The sequence below is a fragment of the Labeo rohita genome, unplaced genomic scaffold, assembly GCF_022985175.1.
Source record: "Labeo rohita strain BAU-BD-2019 unplaced genomic scaffold, IGBB_LRoh.1.0 scaffold_1254, whole genome shotgun sequence".
NCBI classification, from domain to species: Eukaryota; Metazoa; Chordata; class Actinopteri; order Cypriniformes; family Cyprinidae; genus Labeo; species Labeo rohita.
Window position 1 is genome coordinate 1 of NW_026127400.1, and position 20010 is coordinate 20010.

The 20010-nt window shown below is 37.8% G+C and overlaps 1 protein-coding gene and 1 long non-coding RNA gene across 2 annotated transcripts; both read left to right on the plus strand.

Moving 5' to 3' along the window:
* Positions 1 to 2075: 2075 nt before the first annotated feature.
* LOC127157917 (butyrophilin-like protein 3) lies at positions 2076 to 8951 on the plus strand (the record flags this gene model as incomplete). The annotated part of the gene is made up of 4 exons (XM_051101095.1): positions 2076 to 2426; positions 3545 to 3817; positions 8174 to 8281; positions 8863 to 8951. Coding segments are annotated over 4 exons (782 nt in total), but the record flags the coding sequence as incomplete, so codon positions are not given.
* Positions 8952 to 9272: 321 nt separating this feature from the next.
* On the plus strand, positions 9273 to 10673 carry LOC127157918 (uncharacterized). The gene is made up of 5 exons (XR_007826024.1): positions 9273 to 9434; positions 9623 to 9664; positions 9882 to 9926; positions 10384 to 10425; positions 10631 to 10673. It is a non-coding gene; the product is annotated as an uncharacterized LOC127157918 (long non-coding RNA).
* The last annotated feature ends 9337 nt before the right edge of the window (positions 10674 to 20010 follow it).

Below are 20010 nucleotides of genomic sequence, written 5' to 3' on the forward strand. Positions count from 1 at the left end.
GGTGTTAAACATTTACATTTAGTTATTTAGCAGAAGCATTTATCCAAAACAACTTGTAAATGAGGACAATTGAAGCAATCAAAATCAACAAAAGAGCATATGCAAATGCTATGACAAGTCCTAGTTAGCCTAATGCAGTATACATACTAGCAAAGTTTGTTGTTGTTGTTCATTATATAATAAATGATAATAAATAAAAAGAAAATAAATAGATAGGAAGAAAAGAATAGAGAAAGCTAGTGTTAGGGGCATTTTTTAATGAGAACAAGCAGAAACCATAGAGTGCAAGTCTTAAAGGGTTGAGTGTTTTTTTGTTAATGAAAAAGAAAACAAATAGATAAAATAGAATTAGAAAAGAACATGCTAGAGTTAGAAGGTCAAATAAAGATGAAAGGGTTGTGTTTTTAGCTGTTTCTTGAAGATGACTAAGGACTCAGCTGCCCGGATTGAGTTGGGCAGGTCATTCCACCCAGAGGGAACAGTTAATGTGAAAGTTCTTAAAAGTGATTCTGTGCCTCTTTGAGACGGCACAATAAGGTGGTGTTCACTTGCAGAACACAAGCTTCTAACAGGCACGTAAGTCTGAAGTAATGAAGGTTAAAGGGGGCAGAGTCAGTGGTGGTTTTGTAGGCAAACATTAATGCCTTAAATTTGATATGATCAGCTGTTGGTAGCCAGTACAAATTGATAAACAGAGGTGTGACGTGCATTCTTTTCAGTTCATTAAAGATTAATCTTGCAGCCGCATTCTGGATTAATTAAAGAGGTTTAATAGAACTGGCTGGAAGACCAACTGAGCATTGCAATAGTCCAGTCTGGACAGAACAAGAGCTTGAACAAGGAGTTGCAAAGCATGTTTCGAAAGAAAGGGCCTGAACTATATTGTCAAGGTCTTGTAGAATACAGCAATAATGAATATATTTATTAAAGTAACTCCAAATAGACATAAACAGAGGGAAAACAGCAGGGATCCAGAAACCATGATAAACAAAACACGGGAACCAAGAAAACGGAAGGGTATGACATACAATTTCATCAATTAGTTTTTGAATGAGAGGCTGCACAAGGCAGACATCGGGGAAGCAGGGTGATGCCTCCAGGGTGGGTTTGCCATGGCCAAGGGTATAGTCCAGGCGGCCATGGTGGGTATAGAGTCAGGGATTTTAATGACTTTTTGTCCTTTGGATGTCTGACAGCCCCTTCTCTCTGCCCAGACCTTTCCAGGGCAGAGCGGGCAACTGCGTCAGGGACTGTGACCTGGGGAGAAAAGGGATAGAGGAGGCAGACAGACAAGGGAGAGAAGCAGGGAATTCAACACTTACTATATCCGCCACCATGATCGGTCATATAAGTTTGGGAGGCACATGAAAGAGACCTCGGGAGTGCATGCAGGTGTTGAACAGCAAAGGTTGACTTGAGTCTGGAACAATAGCTTTAACTTGACTTCACTCAGGAAACACAGCTGGACCTTGACTTGACTCTGGGGACACACCCGGAACTTAACTTGACTTAACCAGGTGAAAGTTGAACAATGACGTCACTGTGAACGCCATTCAAGTTGGAAGCATCTGTTGTGACTCTTTTCCTTCTGCAGACCAGCCTCTTGTTGTGAGGGTGTTTGTTTTTAACACTTTAACATTGGTGAACACACATTTAGAAGTGCTAACAACACTGGCAACAAACACAATGCCCCCGCTACCTTGGAACTGAACGAGACCCATCAGGATGAGCCGGATAGACAAAAGGAAGAAGCGCATTCTCTGCTGAGACTGCTGTCAGCATCATAATCCACTGCAAAAGCTCTTTCAAGGTGAGCAGGAAGGCTCCTTCTTCTTCTTTGGAGTCAGTGAGATGATGATATTCGCACTGAAGGAAAAAGATTCTGATGAAATGGCATTAAGCCATATATTGGTATGTGTTAAAATGGCATTTGTCTGTGCAAGTACACAGATTCAATGCAGGCTTCAGTATTTTGGAGAAAAGGAGTTTCCTCAAAGCATCAGAAACAGTGAACCGTATCAAAAGGGAACCTTAATGACACATATTTTACACTTGTTTTCTTTCTTGTATAACAGAACAGTATGATGTGGTGGGACCTGCAGATCCTGTATTTGCTGTAGCTGGTGAAGATGTGATTCTGCCCTGTTCAGTCAAACCCAACATCAGTGTTGTGGACATGAGAGTGGAGTGGTTTAGACCAGATCTGAAAGACTCACTAGTGCATCTCTATGAGAATCATGAAGACAGAAATACAGATCAGATTCAGTCCTACAGAGGGAGAACAAAACTGAATCATCAAGAACTACAGAGAGGAAACGCATCACTCAGACTCTCATCAGTCCAAGTCTCTGATGAAGGACATTACAGATGTTTTATTCAGTCCAAATCCTGGTATGATGACACAACTGTTGATGTCATTGTTGAAGGTGAGAAAACCAATGAAAACAAACATTTATTGATTTTAGACTGAAGAATGAAGCTTTTGTGTAGAAAAAACTGGGATGATTGTAACATGGGGTCAGTTGTAATGCCTACTTTAAGGTCACTGAAATATCATGTTTAGCAGATGGGAAGGATTGTCTCACAACTTTCATGATTCACTAATACTGGACACACAAAGATTGAACACAATGAAATGAGATGGTGTATAAGCCCACATTTGACAAAACTATGAAAGTGACTAACAAGCACACAATGGGTCTCATTCATTAATGATTGTGTGGATTATTCAGACTGTATTTATATGCACAGGAGAACTTTTCACAAAACATTTGAACCTAATTCACAACACATGCATGCACACATGAATTTATTCCTGACCTCATTCTAATACAGAATTTTAGGTTTCCTAAATGTGTGACCGTGTGCCCAAGGTTAGTAATTCGCATAAAAAACACCAAAATCATCTCCACATAAGCTTTCCAGTTTTTGCATACATGTGGTTTCAGTTCCTGCATTTTTTTCATCCATTTAGAATACATTTTAGTTATAAAAAAAATACTGATGAATCATGATTTTGTGATTAAGATGAAATGAGGATGAAGTTGGGGAAAGGTGTTGATATTGGGATGGTATAAAAATGATTTTGAAAAAGTTCATTTGATTGTCGAAATAAATGCATGCATAAAATTTAAAATGTTGTCCATGTATTCTATTAGTATTACAAATAACCTTATCTACTGTTACAATTCATGTTGATAGTGGAAATGGTAATAACAGCACTCTCTGGAAATTAACGTTTACAATGCAGAAATAAACTGTAGATTTCAAAATCATTTTAATTCATAGCGGGCAAATGTGACATTATATCTAAGTTTGAGATAAACAGTGCAAAAAATTGCAGACATTACAGCAAATTACAGACCTTAAAGCAAGAAGTGTTACAACCATCCACATTCTCACCTATATGTTGCTCCCTTATGAATTTGTTTGATATTCTTGTCAGCATTAAACTAACAGAAAAAGACAGAACAAAAAAAGGTTTATAGGCAGAAAAAAATAGGGGTATGCACTCAGTGAATGTTCTTCATCTTGGTCTCTGTAGTTGTAGGACGTCCTCCAGTGATCACTGTAGATGGGTTTGATCATTCAGGAGGGCTTCATCTACAGTGTGAATCTGAAGGTTGGAATCCTGAACCTGATCTTGAGTGGCTGAACAGTGAAGGAGTCAGTTTGAGTTCAGAAAAAACAGAGATGCAAAGAAACACAGGTGGTTTCAGTGTGAAACACACCATCACTGTACATCACAGAGAAGACAAGATTCACTGCAGAGCCAAACTGAGACATCACGTGCTGGAGACACTGATTGTGACCTCAAGTATGTACTGACACATTTTATTGTGGCATTTTTATGATGTTTCTATGGTTATTTGATGCTGTAGAGTAGATCAATTAAAGTGTAACTTAGCAGATTTTTAACTTGCTTTGTATTGTTTGAATGTTGTAGATGTAAATAAACAAGCTTTAATTTTTCTTCTAGTTATGTGTATCCCGGTTTGTTTTTTAGCAAACCTCCATGGGATTATGCAAAGCGCACCCTTTTGATGATGCAAAATGTGTCATTTTGCATCATCCGGCAGAGTTTTGCTGAAATTAAAAATCTTTTACATATACAACATTCTAACAATACAAGAGGGTTGAAAATTGGCGAAGTTACACTTTAATTCTGAAATTAATGCATTACATTAGGGTATGGAAATAAAAAAGCGTCAGCAGCATTAATTGCACTTTTTGTAACTGTGTATGTACTATACCGTAACAGGACTCCAGGGAAGCGTGTAAGATCCAGATGCGAGCTTTATTGAACACAGCGTAGTCAAGACAGGCAGGGTAGATCTCCAAACAAACAGTTATACGTAGGCAAGACAGAAACAAGATCTAAAATAAACAGGCAGAAGGTCAAAGTCCAAGTGAGCAGTCCAAAAGTAAGCTAGACAAAACTATGGCAAAACAATGGCAAGAAACAAAACTGTGGAAATTACAAAACAAGGCAATGAAAACAAAGAAAATGCTTGGTAGAGTCCGCACGGGCAAAACAATACTTCACGCTGGCTGTTTGGTTTAGACCTCCTTAAATGGCCACAGGAAGTAACCCAAGAAGCAGCAGAGGGAGCTGTAACACACAGTCCATGGGTGAGGGCTCCCTCTGCTGGCGTGGTGTTACAGAATCCACCCCTCTAGGAGTGACTCCTGGTGCTCAAAACAACAACAGTCCAGGAGGGTGGGGGAACAGAGGCAAAACAAGGGGTGGGACAGAGAAGCAGGTCCGTGCAGAGGAAACAGGTCTGGATCGTGGAGCAGGGACAGACAGTGAAGCACTGGAGGACCTGGACCGTGGAGCTGTGGCAGACAGTGGAACCTTGAATGAGAAGTCCACCATGTTTGATTAGGAGGAGCCTGGAGCCATGGTGGAGCAGGGAGAGCAGGCAGCCATAGTGGGGCAGGCAGAGCAGGAAGCCATGGTGGAGCAGGGAGAGCAGGCAGAGCAGGCAGAGCAGGGAGCCATGGCGAGGCAGGCAGAACAGGAAGCCATGACGAGGCAGGCAGAGCAGGCATAACAGGGAGCCATTGTGGGGCAGACAGAGCAAGCAGAGAAGACAGGAGCAAAGATATCCACAATGGAACTAATGACAGGCAGAGAGTTCATGATAGGACACCCCCCCCCATAGGAGGTTCTGCAGCCGAAGCTACCACCCCCGGGGGCACTGGCGCAGACTCATGGTCAGACGTGGCAGTGAGTTCAAGGGTGGATGCCGCCTCCTTTGGAGGCTCTACAGCGGAAGCTGACACCTCTGGAGGCATAGGCGGTAATTCATGGTCAGACGTGGCAGCACAGTAGATAGTGAGATGCCTGCCGGTCTTGAGGGTGTGGACGCTGTGGACATGTGGCTTGGGAGCGTGTGCTCTGCGTGGCTTGGGAGCATGGGCTCTAGGTGGCTTGGGAGTTGAGACGAGACTTGGTGAGGCTTTGAAAAGGCAGCTAAGACCTGACGAGGCTCTAGGATGTCAGCTGATACGTGACGAGGCTCTAGGAGATCAGCTGAGACATGACAAGGCTCTGGGATGTCAGCTGAGACATGACAAGGCTTTAGAGGATCAGCTGAGATGACGTGACGTGGCTTTGGAAGGTCAGACGGGACCTGGTGAGGTTCTGGCAGGACGCCCGTGGCTTGGCGAGGTCCTGTACTCGCAGCCATGTTGTGAAGAGGTGCTGTTAGGAGCATAGCTGTTTCTTGATTTGATTCAGGAAAGTCTGTCGTGACTTGACGTGACTCAGAGGGGTCTGCCGTGACTCGACGTGACTCAGGGAGGTAGGCCGTGACTTGACTCGACTTGTGAAGAACAGCTGTGACATGACTTGGCTCGTGAAGGTCAGCTGTGACTTGATTTGGCGCGTGAAGGTTAGCTGTGACTTGACTTGATTCGGCAACAACAGCAGTAACTTGACTTGGCTCAGGAAGATCAGCTGTGGCTTGATTTGGCTCGTGAAGGTTAGCTGTGACTTGACTTGATTCGGCAACAACAGCAGTAACTTGACTTGGCTCATGAATATCTGCTGTAACTTGGCTTGGCCCATGAAGATCAACTGTGGCTTGGCTTGGCTCGGGGACAACAGCAGCAACTTGACTTGGCTCATGAAGATCTGCTGTAACTTGGCTTGGCTCATGGAAATCAGCTGTGGTTTGGCTTAACATAGACAACCCAGCTGTAACTTGACTCAGGAACAACAGCTGTAATGTGACTTGACTCATGGGGAACAGCTGTGACTTGGCCTAGCTCATGGGGAACAGCTGTGACTTGGCTTGACTCATGAGGAACAGCTGTGACTTGGCTTGACTCATGCAGAACAGCTGTATCTTGGCTTGACTTATGCGGAACAGCTGTGACTTGGCTTGACTCATGCGGAACAGCTGTGACTTGGCTTGACTCATGGGGAACAGCTGTGACTTGGCTTGATCAATGGGGAACAGCTGTGACTTGGCTTGACTCATGGGGAACTTGGCTTGACTCATGCGGAACAGCTGTATCTTGGCTTGACTCATGCAGAACAGCTGTGTCTAGGCTTGACTCATGGAGAACAGCAGCTGTGTCTTGGCTTGACTCAAGAACTACAGCTGTAACTTGACTTGATTCCGAAGTAACAGCTGTAACTTGATGTGGTTCAGGAATCACAGCTGTCACTTGACTTGGCACTGAAAGTGCAGCCCTGACTTGACTTGACATCAGAGGATCAGCCATCACATGACTTGCCTTGGGTATGGCAGACATGAAATGAGATTTGGATGAGATTAATTTGGCATGATGAGCCTCAGGCGTGGCAGCCATCTTGGCCGGCGGTTCAGATGGGGCAGCCATCTTGTGAACAGGCTTGGGGATGGCAGCCATCTTGTGAGCAGGCTTGGGGATGGCGGCCATCCTGTGAGCAGGCTCGGGGATAGCGGCCATCTTGTGAGCTGGTTGTAGGAGGGCGGCCATGACAGGTGCAGACACTGGACGGGCAGGCATGGAGTGAGCAGGCCCTGGAGCAGCAGGCATGGCATGAGCAGGCCCTGAAGTGGCAGGCATGGCGTGAGCAAACTTTGGCTTGGTGGATGTGACTTGAGCAGGCTTTGGCTTGGCAGGAATGACGTGAACAGGCTTTGGCTTGGTGGATGTGACTTGAGCAGGCTTTGGCTTGGAAGCCATGACGTGAACAGGCTTTGGTTTGGCAGGCTTGGCATGAGAAGGCTCTGGCATGATAGTGACAATACCAGACATGACATATGAGTTCTTTGGTGTGGCAGATACTGGAGGATGGCAGGGTTTATCATCAGCGATCCCCACGGTGAATGCAGAGCCACTCAGAAGCAACACAATCAGTCAATATATTGTACCAGAGACCAGTGGCGGTGATGACCAGGCATTTTATTTGAAATGTCTTTGCATAAACCAAAGAAGAAAATGTCCTTGAGAAAGCTTTCCTTAAAATCCACCAAGTGACTAAGTTCACAAAAGTCCATAACGTATTGTTCAATTGGCCGGTTACCTTGACGGAGTCGAACGAGGCGTGATGCTGGGTCCATGGTTTGATATGTGTCTCTGAAAGCCGCTGGATCTTTGGGTGGTGAAGTCTTCTGTAACAGGACTCCAGGGAAGCATGTAAGATCCAGATGTGAGCTTTATTGAACACAGCGTAGTCAAGATAGTCAGGGTCGATCTCCAAACAAACAGTTATACGTAGACAAGACAGAAGCACGATCCAAAATAGACAGGCAGAAGGTCAAATTCCAAGTGAGCAGTCCAAAAGTAACAAATAAACAAGGCTATGAAACTAGGCAAAAACTATGGCAGTGAAGCTAGACAAAACTATCGCAAAACAATGGCAAAAAACAAAACTGTGGAAACAAGGCAATGAAAACAGAGAAAACGCTTGGTAGAGTCCGCACAGGCAAAACAATACTTCACACTGGCTGTTTGGTGTAGGCCTCCTTAAATGGCCACCAAACAGGAAGTAACCCAAGAACCAGCAGAGGGAGCTGTAACACACAGTCCATGGGTGAGGGCTCCCTCTGCTGACGTGGTGTTACATATACAAATATATCTTGTTTTCATTATTAATCATTTTTAATCTAGCAGTTATAAATGTTTGACTGCACACAATGTGCTCAGTGTGATTCACTGTTTTGTTTTGCAGGTAAAAGTTTTAATCCTTGGAGGACATCAATCATCTTGAGCTCAATTGCTGTTGTGCTCATTCTGATAGCTGGAATACTGATATATTTGTTTGATCATAAATACAAAGGTACTTTTTTTTTCTTGAAAGTCATTAACTTATTACTTCACTATACATTATTATTTCACTATTAATTTAAAGTTTTATTATTTTTGTGTCTTTTTATTCAAACAAAAATACTGTGTTTAAGGGCAAAATAAAATGTGTATTATTTAAATATATAAGACTGCAAATAAATGCTACAAATTGTTTTATTTACAAAAAAATAAAGTATGTGATAAAACAGAGCATTAGACGTCACATCATGCTCATAATTTAGTGGAAAATGAATAGGAATGACAATTCTTTTAAAACCATCAATATTTCTCTAAATAGGAACACTTTTGGACTAACAGACATTGTTTAGTGAAGCCCTGTGATCACAAAGGGATCAGATGTGACTGAATATGAGTCCTTATTTCATTTGAAATATCAATAAATACTATACCATTTTTTGCCAACTTTAATCTGTAATTACAATGTAATTACTCATGTTCTCAAACAGAGTATGTTTGATTGAATAAAAAAGACACAAAAGTAACTCCATACATTTCATCCATAAATAGTTAATGAACAAACATGTGTATTCATATACTTTTTGTCATATGAAGGACAGTGTATCTTAGGTCAGCTTGATCACCTTCTGTTGCCTTTGTTTTGAATTTCTTCAGAACATGACAAACTACAGAATGAGAACAAGGTGAATTTGTCTTTTCAGTTATATTTTCATTTTTAATGTAACTATGTTCAGACTCCACTTTGTCTGAATTTAAGTCATGTCTCAAAACTTACTTGTTTTCTGTTGCTTTCTGTTAATATAGAGTGGTTGGTCTTAACTGTTCGGTTGTTATTAGTTCTATTAATTTTTTACTTGTACAGCCAAGGCCGTTTTTGAATGTGTGTGGAAATAAAAATTGAATTGAAAATTGATGTTTTCATCCATAAAATATCAGCCTAACAGACCCTGTTTATTTAAATATGTTTTTGCGCATATCTTAGGTCCTGTAAGTTTTTTTTTTTAATTAATTTATGTATTTAAATATAATTTATGTTTTATTTGTAGTCGTTCTTCTTTAGTCAGAAATAATTATCGTCTATATATTTAATGTTTTCACTTGACTTTATTCTGAATTTTCTTAAGAACATGATGAACTACAGAAAGAGATACAAGCGATACAACAAGGTGAATTTATCTTTATTAGGTTATTATTTCACAATTAATTTCAACATTTTGTCATTTTTAATCTTTTTTTTCCCACCCTTATTATAGATGCATGTTTATAAAATGTACATTTGACTGATTAATTTACCATATATACACATGGTGTTAGATATTTGTTTTCTCTTGCCTTTATTCTGAATTTTCTTCAGAACATGATCAACTACAGGAGGAGAAGGACACAATACAAAAAGGTGAATTTATCTTTATTGGCTCATTATGTCACTAAGAATTTAATCATTTTTTGCCATTTTTATTTATTTATTTATTTGTTTGTTTGTTTGTAGTTATTATTTTCCCCTATAATAGTTGCATGTTTATAAAATGTACATTTAATTTTATTCAGTTAATATGTAGCTGTGTGTGATCTATTTAATGTTGTTTTCTCTTGCCTTTATTCTGAATTTTCAGAATACAATGAATATTTACAGAATGAGACCAAGAGAATAGCACAAGGTGAATTTGTCTTTTAAGTTTTATTATTAATGTCAAGTAAAAACATGTTTTCATCCACAAATTATCTTCTTAACAAACACTGTGTATGTTTATGTGTATATCTTGTTTTTATTTGTTTGTTTTTTTTATTTTGCCCATTTTATTTTACATTTGTTTAATACAATTTGCTATTAGAATGAAATAATTATGTAATTTTAATGTAGTTTTCTGAACTTTCTTCAGAACACAATGAAGTTGATCAGTTAATTAACAAATTAATTCTGCTGATCTGCAAAACATTAACACACTGTGTATTCATGTTAATAAAATGACGCATCACTGACGTGGCAGTTCAGACACACACACTTATATAATAGATGCATGTTTATAAAATGTACAATTAAATTCTGTTACCATATATACCCATGATGTTATCTATTTATTGTCTTCTCTTGCCTGTATTCTGAATTTTCATTAGAACATGATCAACTACAGGAAGAGGCGAAAAGAATACAAGAAGGTGAATGTATCTTTTATTAAGTTATTATTTCAGTAATTATTTAAACATATGTATAGATGTATGTTAGCATTATCATATTTATTTATAGCATATTAAATAGGTGCATGCTTATAAAATGTACATTTTATTCAGTTACAATATATTCATGTGTCTGATGTTATCTGTAATGTAGTTTTCTTTTGCCTTTATTCTGAATTTTCTTCAGAACGTGATCGACTACAGAATGAGAACAAGAAAAAAAAACAAGGTGAATTTATTAAGTTTTAATCTTATTATTAATATTGATGTTTGCACAGGTGTAAACAAGGTCTCTAAAATTATACTCATCTGAAAGCACACACACTCAGAAAATTGTACTCAAATACAAGTACCTGGCCAAAAACATACTTGAACAAAAGTACAAAAAAGTACAACTTTTAATTGTAGTAAGTATTAAAAAAGTAAAAGTACATAGAAAGAAAGAAAGAAAGAAAGAAGAATAAATGAGAACAAGAGAATAGCTCAAAGGTGAATTTGTCTTTTAAGTTATAATTTCATTATTAATGTGAAGTAAATAAAGTAAAAACATATTTTCACCCACAAAATATCTGCTTAACAGACACTGTGTATGTTTCCTTGTATATTTTGTTTTTTGTTGTTGTTGTTGTTTTGTTTTTTGCTATATTTATTTCCTATTTTTTAAAATACAATTTGTCATTAGAATGAAATAATTATGCAATTTTAATGTAGTTTTCTGAACTTTCTTCAGAACACAATGAAGTTGATCAATTAATTAGTAAATTACATCTGCTGATCTGCAAAACATTAACACTGTTTATTCATATGTAAATAAAATGAGGCATAGTTGACATTGTGGCAGTTCAGACACACACACACACTTATATAACAGATGCATGTTTATAAAATGTACAATTGAATTATTTTACCATATATAATTTTGATGTTATCTATTTAATGTTTTGTCTTGCCTTTATTTTGAATTTTCTTCAGAACTTGATCAACTACAGGAAGAGGTGAAGAGAAAACGAGAAGGTGAATGTATCTTTTATTAAGTTATTATTTCACTAATAATTTAAACATACATATAGATGTATGTTTACATTATCAAATTTTATAACAACAAATAGGTGCATGATTATAAAATCTAAATTTGAATTATAAACTCAGGTATATATACACATGTCTGATGTTATCTGTTTAATGTAGTTTTCTTTTGCCTTTATTCTGAATTTTCTTCAGAACTTGATCGACTACAGAATGAGAACAAGGAAGGAAAACAAGTTGAATTTATCTTTTTAAGTTTTAATTTTATTATTAATGTAGAGTTTGCACAGGAGTAAAAAAGTACTCAAAAATTATACTCAAGTGAAAGCACAGACACTCAAATTTTACTCAAATACAAGTACCTGGCCAAAAACACACTTGCACAAAAGTACAAAAAGTACAACTTTAAATTGTAGAAAGTATTAAAAAAGTAAAAGTACATAGAAAGAAAAAAAGAAAGAAAGAAAGAAAGAAAAATATTCTTGTTTTATCTTGTTTAAAAGTAATTGCATAAAATATTTTGTTCAGGCAGACATACAAAAGTTTGGTTAAAGGAGGAAAACAAAAACAAAATGCAATGGCACAGATGTATACGACTTACTTTCTCCAGATAAGCACAAACTAAGAGTTTTAGAAGAAGAAAAAAGTCTTTCTGCATATAATGCAACTGTCCAAAAATGACACATCAAAAACTACACAAAGTGAATATGAGAGTAACCCATACAACCCCTACTGATGAATCAATGTCTTCTTAAGTGAGATGGCATGTGTAGAAAAATACAAATACTAATATTGTTTTACTTTATCACCACTGTGTGTGGTTTCCAAAGCATTTTCATTCACTTTCATTATATTTACTAAAAATCCATATAATGAAACAGACACTGTACATTCAAAATACTTTTGTGTATATCTTGGGTCGTGTAAGCTTAGGTCCAAAATGTTCTTCAGAACATGATCAAATACAGATTGAGATGAGCACAAACCATAGACCAGTGGTTCTCAATTCCAGTCCCATACCACCGCTCTGCATATTTTGTGTGTCTCTCTTAGTTAACACACCTGATTCAGATCAGCAGCTTGTTAGAAGTGAGCTCCACACATGAACTGTGTTTTGATTGACATGATCCCTACACAGTGTTCAGTGCTTCAGTTTACTTTACTTCGTAACATTCATTCACATATTTGCACTACACCACCGCCTGTAGCGTCTTCACACACCGAAGAAACTTACTAGAGAAGTGAGACATAAATGAATCTGTAAATGAATAAAATTTAAATCATGTCTCGCATGTTTTAATGACCTTTAAATGGAAAAGATACGCTCCCTTTGAACTGGTATCATGGCAGAAAATCCTTTGATGTCCACTTCACAGGGCACTTATGGTCTAATCGAACAAATGTCTGAAGTGATAAGAGATACATACAAAATGTGCGGAGCGGTGGTACGTGAAGATTGAAATTGAGAACCGCTGCCATAGACTGTAAAAAAAAGATGGATGATGCACCTTCACTCTCTTCCACTGGAGAAAAGTGAAGCTGCCAAAGGGCTTTCCCAAAAGGGCACGGATATATTGCGCTGATTTGGGACCCGAGTCTGCGCAGTAGCAAGCGACGTGGAGCCTAGTCCCGCCCACACCCTCATAGAGACAATCGCAAAAACACGCCCCAACTAAAATAAGATACATTTAACTCCAATCTCCTCCTGAAGATCATGAAAAAGTCTGTTAAGCTGTCGATGTCAGCTGTCAATCATGATGTCACACTCCTGTTTTTATAGCATCACATAACTAACTAAAACCTAGCTAAAACTTATTTTTAAAAAATGAACACTTGAACTTAGTTCAGCATGATAAAAACTACATAAAATGACAAAAAACATCTTTGGAAAAAAAATTACTTGAAGTGAAATTTAATTATTTAGTTTGTCTCACATCCCATTAGCTAATCGGGAGATGTGTTCTGATGTCAGCAAGGCGGCCGTGCTCGGGCTTCAGTTTTTAAATCTTGTGCTCCCCAAGGACAAAAAAACCAACAAGGTGAACTTTTTATTTTATTTATTTATTTATTTTATATTTGTAGTTATTAGTTCCCCCCTTTAATACAGTAGATGCATGTTAATAAAATGTTTGTCTTTATTCAGAACTTTTTTTAGAACATGACCAGCATTTACAGAGTCACATGATACTTACACCAAATGATGAATTTGTTTTATATGGTTTTATTAACTTATTAATTGTTATTCTGCAAAAAAATTAATTAATACACAATGCATTAATAAATAAATAAAATTTATTATAGTTTATTAGATAAGTAATCTGCTTAAGTCCTGTTGGTTTCCCTAGTCTTTAAGTGGTAACTAATATTATTTATCTCATTATTTACCTCAGGATGAATACTGTCATGGACTCTTTATAACTTCATGCTTCATTATTTCTGTTTTCACAACCAACAGGGAAAAACAACAAAGAAGTGAGCAGGTGAAGAAGTGAACAAGTAGTAATAAGGCCATTAACAGTCTGAGTGTGGAGCCTGGGGTGTGGATTATGAGGAGGGTTTGGCCTCCTTTTGTGATGAGTTCATCTTACACTGGTCTTTTGATAAGAAACTTCATCATAAATATGTCTGTATTAGTTATGTGCCTCATATAGCTTTTGACTGCTGACATAAATTCTGATCCACTTTTGGGCAGGAAGGTTTTTATTTCTGCCCATTTAGACAGGAAGAGACCATCTGGCATGTAGAACAGTTTGTCATTTTGACAGTTAGAGGTGTGTGAATCTGAAATTGATGATACGACAATAATAAACCAATGTTTAACAAGGAAGCTCATTCAAAGTGCTTGTGAAGATTCTTCTAATGCTTCTAGTGCTTCTAATGATCATTTAATGTTGTCTGTGACTGTTCTGTTGTATCTGGTCTCTGTTATACAGCATTACTGTGTCTGTCAGTGGTGGACGAAGTACACAAGTTGAGTACTTGAGTAAAAGTACAGATACATATAATAAAATATTACTCCAGTAAAAGTAAAAGTGCTCCTCTTTCAATTTTACTCGAGTGAAAGTACAAAAGTACCCAATCTTTTATGTACTTAAGTAAAAAAGTACTGATAGATTTATTTTGCAATTTTATATAGGCTACTTAATTGAATGTTATTAGCACATATTTTTTTATAATCCTACTGCTCAAAATACCTGGGATTTCTCCAAAAAAATACATTTTTGTTGTTGATATGGACTATGTTGACGAGAGTGATGTAGTAATATTCAATGTGAAGCTTGCAGTGTACCTGAGAGAAAACAGATTTGACCATCACATTTTCACCAGTAAGAAAAAAGTGTTTTAAAGCTTGTTTTGCATAACGTCATAACGTTATATATGACATGAGAATAAGGCCTGAAGTGAGCAAGAACATTTTAAGGAAAATATAATTATATTTTCAGAATAATTTTTTCCTTTAAAATATTGTATGTGTAAAAACACCCCCGGCCAAATGCCCCCAGAGAGCATCACTTCCCACTTTAATAATTACTGTAGTTACCATGATCTGAGCATGACACCCTTTCTTTTTCCCTCGGATGTAATCTATCTAGGTGGATGAATAAAAATATGTGGACTTTATATCTAAAAATAATCTCAACTTAGCACCACCAAGCAGCTAGACAGTTAGCATCAGCTAACAATATTTACTTATTTTCAGTATGGTTTAATAAACATTTATATCTGTCTACTCCAGCTGATCCAAACAATATAAAAATTTATGCTGTTGCTAAACAATATCAAAACACACGTAGGGCTACATGCGTAGCATTTTAATAAAACTGCTAACGTTGCATCAGCGAGGAATATGAACGTGCATGAGTTATTTTATTTAAGCTGTTATTTAAATTTTTCATTTTTGATGTGTCTGAATTCAAGCATTTAAACAGATCACCTTTTACAGCAGATGTAATTCACAAACAACGGACAGCTTTGACATAAATATGATTTCAGTTATAATAATTAATCCTAAAATTCGACATTAGTAACTTACTTTTCGCAGCATCAGTCGCGCGCACGCACAAGATCTCCTGATTCTTACTTGTGAATTCAGTTGACTGGAGACTCGCTCTAAACAGATCATTTGAATCAATGAGTTGTCGACTCGAGAACAGCTGCAATCGGATCATTCCAATTCGTGAATGAATCGTTTGGTGCGATTGGCGAATCAATTTAATAGGTTCGTTGAAAAGAATCAGTTTGTTCATGAATAAGACACCGCTTGTGCGTCTCAGAGCACGTGATATATTATAAGAGGTAACGATATGTTTATGAAATGTAGTGAAGTAAAAAGTACGATCTTACGCTTTGGAATGTAGTGAAGTAAAAGTGAAAGTTACTCAAAATAAAACTACTCCAGTAAAGTACAGATACTTGAAAAATATACTTAAGTACAGTAACGAAGTACAACTACTTCGTTACTGCCCACCACTGGTGTCTGTATTATACTGTATCTTTAGATTGTTTTTAAGAAACATACTGTAAATATCTCTGTTCAGATCAAGGTTATTTGAGTGCCACACTTTATACAAGACATCTTTTATTTTAACACTTACTTTATACTGCAGATGTAATCCATCATGAATAACTTCTCATTGCTAAATACTGTTTAGTCTCATTTTAGTGCTTCATTGTCCTTAAAGAAATAGTTTACCCTAAACTGAAAAATCTGTCATGTTCCTGTCACCCTTGTGTTGTTCCAAACCCATATGACTTTCTTTTCAATGAAGGAAATAAAAGTTGTTAGGCAGAATCGGTTACCATTCACTTTCATTGTATGGAAAAAAACATATAATGCAAGTAAATGATTTATGATGTATCTTCATATATTTTCATTATGACTTATATTTTATTCATTTATATTATTTGTTTTTTTTTTGTTGTTGTTGTTGTTGTTGTTGTTGTTTTTTTTGTTTTTGTTTTTTTTTCATTTACAGCGTTATGTTTTGTAAATAATAATGTTTTAATAAATAAGTTTCTTTAGTTTGTGCTCTTCTCTGTAACTGCCAGAACAACTGTATTGTCTCCACAGGCTTGATAAGGATTTTTAAGTCCATGAGACAGTAAAGCAGCACATTCCCATTCCCTTTCCCTGTTATAAGAACGTTTGTTTTCTAGTTAGATAAATGTGAGGAATATTATTCTTTATAAAACTGTTTGTATATGAATATTGTGCTTTATATAGGTATAATGCTGCAGTCATAATTATCATAAATGTAGTTCATACAACACTAGTCCATGTCTGCTGAAGCCGTGTGATATTATGATGAACAGACTGAAGTTATTTAGTGATGGCATTTCTTCCATCAGAGCTTGCACATTTGTGAAAGTGTACTGTGATGACTGTACATTACAGTGCTCTAACATCTTTGTCTTCACTCAATGGCTGGATGTCTAAGTGCTGCCCACAGAATAACATACATTTCATAGACAATTGGACAAGTTTTTGGGGCAGACCTGACCTGTTGAAAAGAGATGGTCTTCATCCCTCCAGGGGTGGTGCCACTCTTCTAGTCTTAGAGTTTGTACTTGACTAACTAGGGCCCAGGTCATGAAGCAGACAGACTGGCTAAACCGTCCGTCTGCTAGCCGCCTCACATCACAGAAATCAGTTAATTCTCTACACATAGAGACTCTTTCACCTAGATACAATATATAGAGACTGTGTCTGTTACCCAAGCTAGAAAATACGAAAAACTTCCAAACCAATTTAAGAGTAACAATTTTTTTTTGATGTTCAACAAAGAAAAAATGTATATAATACAGAGAAACAAATGATAAAGCGGCTTATTGAATATCAGGTCCCTTTCTACAAAAGCACTTTTTGTAAATGATATGATCACTGATCATAAATTATATGTGCTCTGTTTGACAGAATCCATGGCTAAAACCAAATGATTAAGTCAAGTCAAGTCACCCTTATTTATATACCGCCTTTAACAATACAGAATTGTGACAAGGCGGCTGTACAGTATTAAATAGGAAATAGTACATCAACAAGGGCAACAGTAAACACTCAATTTTCAGGTAAAGGTAGTTAATCAAATACAATAAAATAAAATACAATATCATGTGAAGAGAAAGTGTCCCCAACTAAGCAAGCCAGAGGCGACAGCGGCAAGGAACCAAAACTCTATCGGTGACAAATGGAGAAAAAAACCTTGGGAGAAACCAGGCTCAGTCGGGGGGTCAGTTCTCCTCTGGCCAGACGCAGAGGATTCACCAGGTTCCTCTGGTCTTGTGCCGATAGCCGTCTAGGTGACGAGGTCTTCACTGGGGATCCGTCTCTGGGGCTCATCTAGTCGATGTGGTCGACATCTAGTCAAGGTTAAAGAGATGGGTCTTTAATCTAGATTTAAACTGACAGAGTGTGTCTGTGTCCCGAACAGTGTAGGGTAGATTGTTCCAGAGTTTGGGCACTAGATAAGAAAATGATCCGCGGTTGATTTTGATATTATAGGTATTATCAAACTGCGAGAATTTTAAGAATGCAGCGGACGTGAGGGACTATAATGTGATAACATTATTATAGCTCACTCAGGTACTGAGGAGCTAAACCATTCAGGGCTTTATAAGTAATTAGCAAGATTTTAAAATCTATACGATGTTTAATAGGGAGCCAGTGCAGTGTTGACAGAACCGGGCTAATATGATCATACTTTTTCGTTCTAGTAAAAACTCTAGCTGCTGCATTTTGGACCAGCTGGAGTTTGTTTATTAAGTGAGCAAAACAACCACCCAATAAAGCATTACAATAATCTAACCTTGAGGTCATAAACGCATGAATTAATGTTTCAGCATTTGACATTGAGAGCATAGGTCATAATTTAGATATATTTTAGAGATGGAAAAATGCAGTTTTGCAAATACTAGAGATGTGGTTCCCATCAAATAGCACACCTAGGTTCCTAACTGATGACAAAGAATTGACAGAAGAGCCATCAAGTATTAGACAGTGTTTTTTGCTTATTACACGCTGAGGTTTTAGGTCCAATAATTAACACCTCTGTTTTTTCAGAATTTAGCAGTAAGAAATTACTTGTCATCCAATTTTTTAACTCAACTACACAATCCGTTAGTTTTTCAAATTGCCATGTTTCGTCGGGCCGTAAAGAAATATAGAGCTGAGTATCACCAGCATAACAGTGAAAGCTAACACCATATTTCCTGATGATATCACCCAACGGTAACATGTAAAGCATAAAAAGTAATGGCCCTAGTACTGAGCCTTGCGGTACTCCATACTGCACTTGTGACCGATATGATACCTCTTCACTTACTGCCATGAATTGATGGCGGTCAGATAAGTACGATCTGAACCATGCCAATGCACTACCACTAATGCCAACATCATTTTCAAGTCAGTTCAAGAGAATGTCGTGGTCAACAGTATCGAACGCAGCACTAAGATCCAGTAGCACTAACAGAGAGATACAACCACGATCGGATGACAAGAGCAGATCATTTGTAACTCTAATAAGAGCAGTCTCAGTACTATGGTACAGTCTAAAACCTGACTGGAAATCCTCACAGATATCATATTTCTGTAGGAAGGAAGATAATTGTGAGGATACAACTTTTCTAATATCTCTGACAGAAGTGGGAGATTCGAGATAGGTCTATAATTAATTAATTCATAGGGGTCAAGTTGTGTTTTTTTTTAATGAGAGGCTTAATAGCAGCCAGTTTGAAGGTTTTGAGGACATATCCTAATGACAGTGATGAATTAATAATATTCAGCAGAGGATCTATGTGTCAGACCTGTGTGCACCATTTGGACTGTTCTGTGTGTGAGGGTCCGCGTTAATCACTCTAATTAATGGACTATGCTTTGCTCTGTGTGGGCTTGTCATTTACTGTGGGTGTCACGGAGGAAGAACGCAGCATTGCAGTTAGGACGGCCTTGAGGTTTAGTCAACCACAAGCTCCGGGACATTCTAGTATAATGATCGCTACTCCGGTGTTACAACCCGCTGGTAAAATAACGGTAGCACCGGAGTACATTCACATAATGGCGGCGACAGTAGAGCCCATTTACAAAATGGCAGAGACATGTCATGTCAATGCTGCCATCCTTGAGTCATGTAAAGTCACAGCTGTGTTTCCTGAGTGAAGTCAAGTCAGACCTGCTCTTCCTGAATCAAGTCAAGTTACAGCTGTTGTTCCTGAGTCATGTCAAGCCACAGCAGATCTTCATGAGTCAAGTCAAGCCACAGCTGATCTTCCTGAGTCAAGTCAAGCCACAGCTGATCTTCCTGAGTCATGTCAAGCCACAGCTGATCTTCCTGAGTCATGTCAAGCCACAGCTGATCTTCATAAGTCAAGTCAAGCCACAGCTGATCTTCCTGAGTCAAGTCAAGCCACAGCTGATCTTCCTGAGTCAAGTCAAGCCACAGCTGATCTTCCTGAGTCATGTCAAGCCACAGCTGATCTTCATAAGTCAAGTCAAGCCACAGCTGATCTTCCTGAGTCAAGTCAAGCCACAGCTGATCTTCCTGAGTC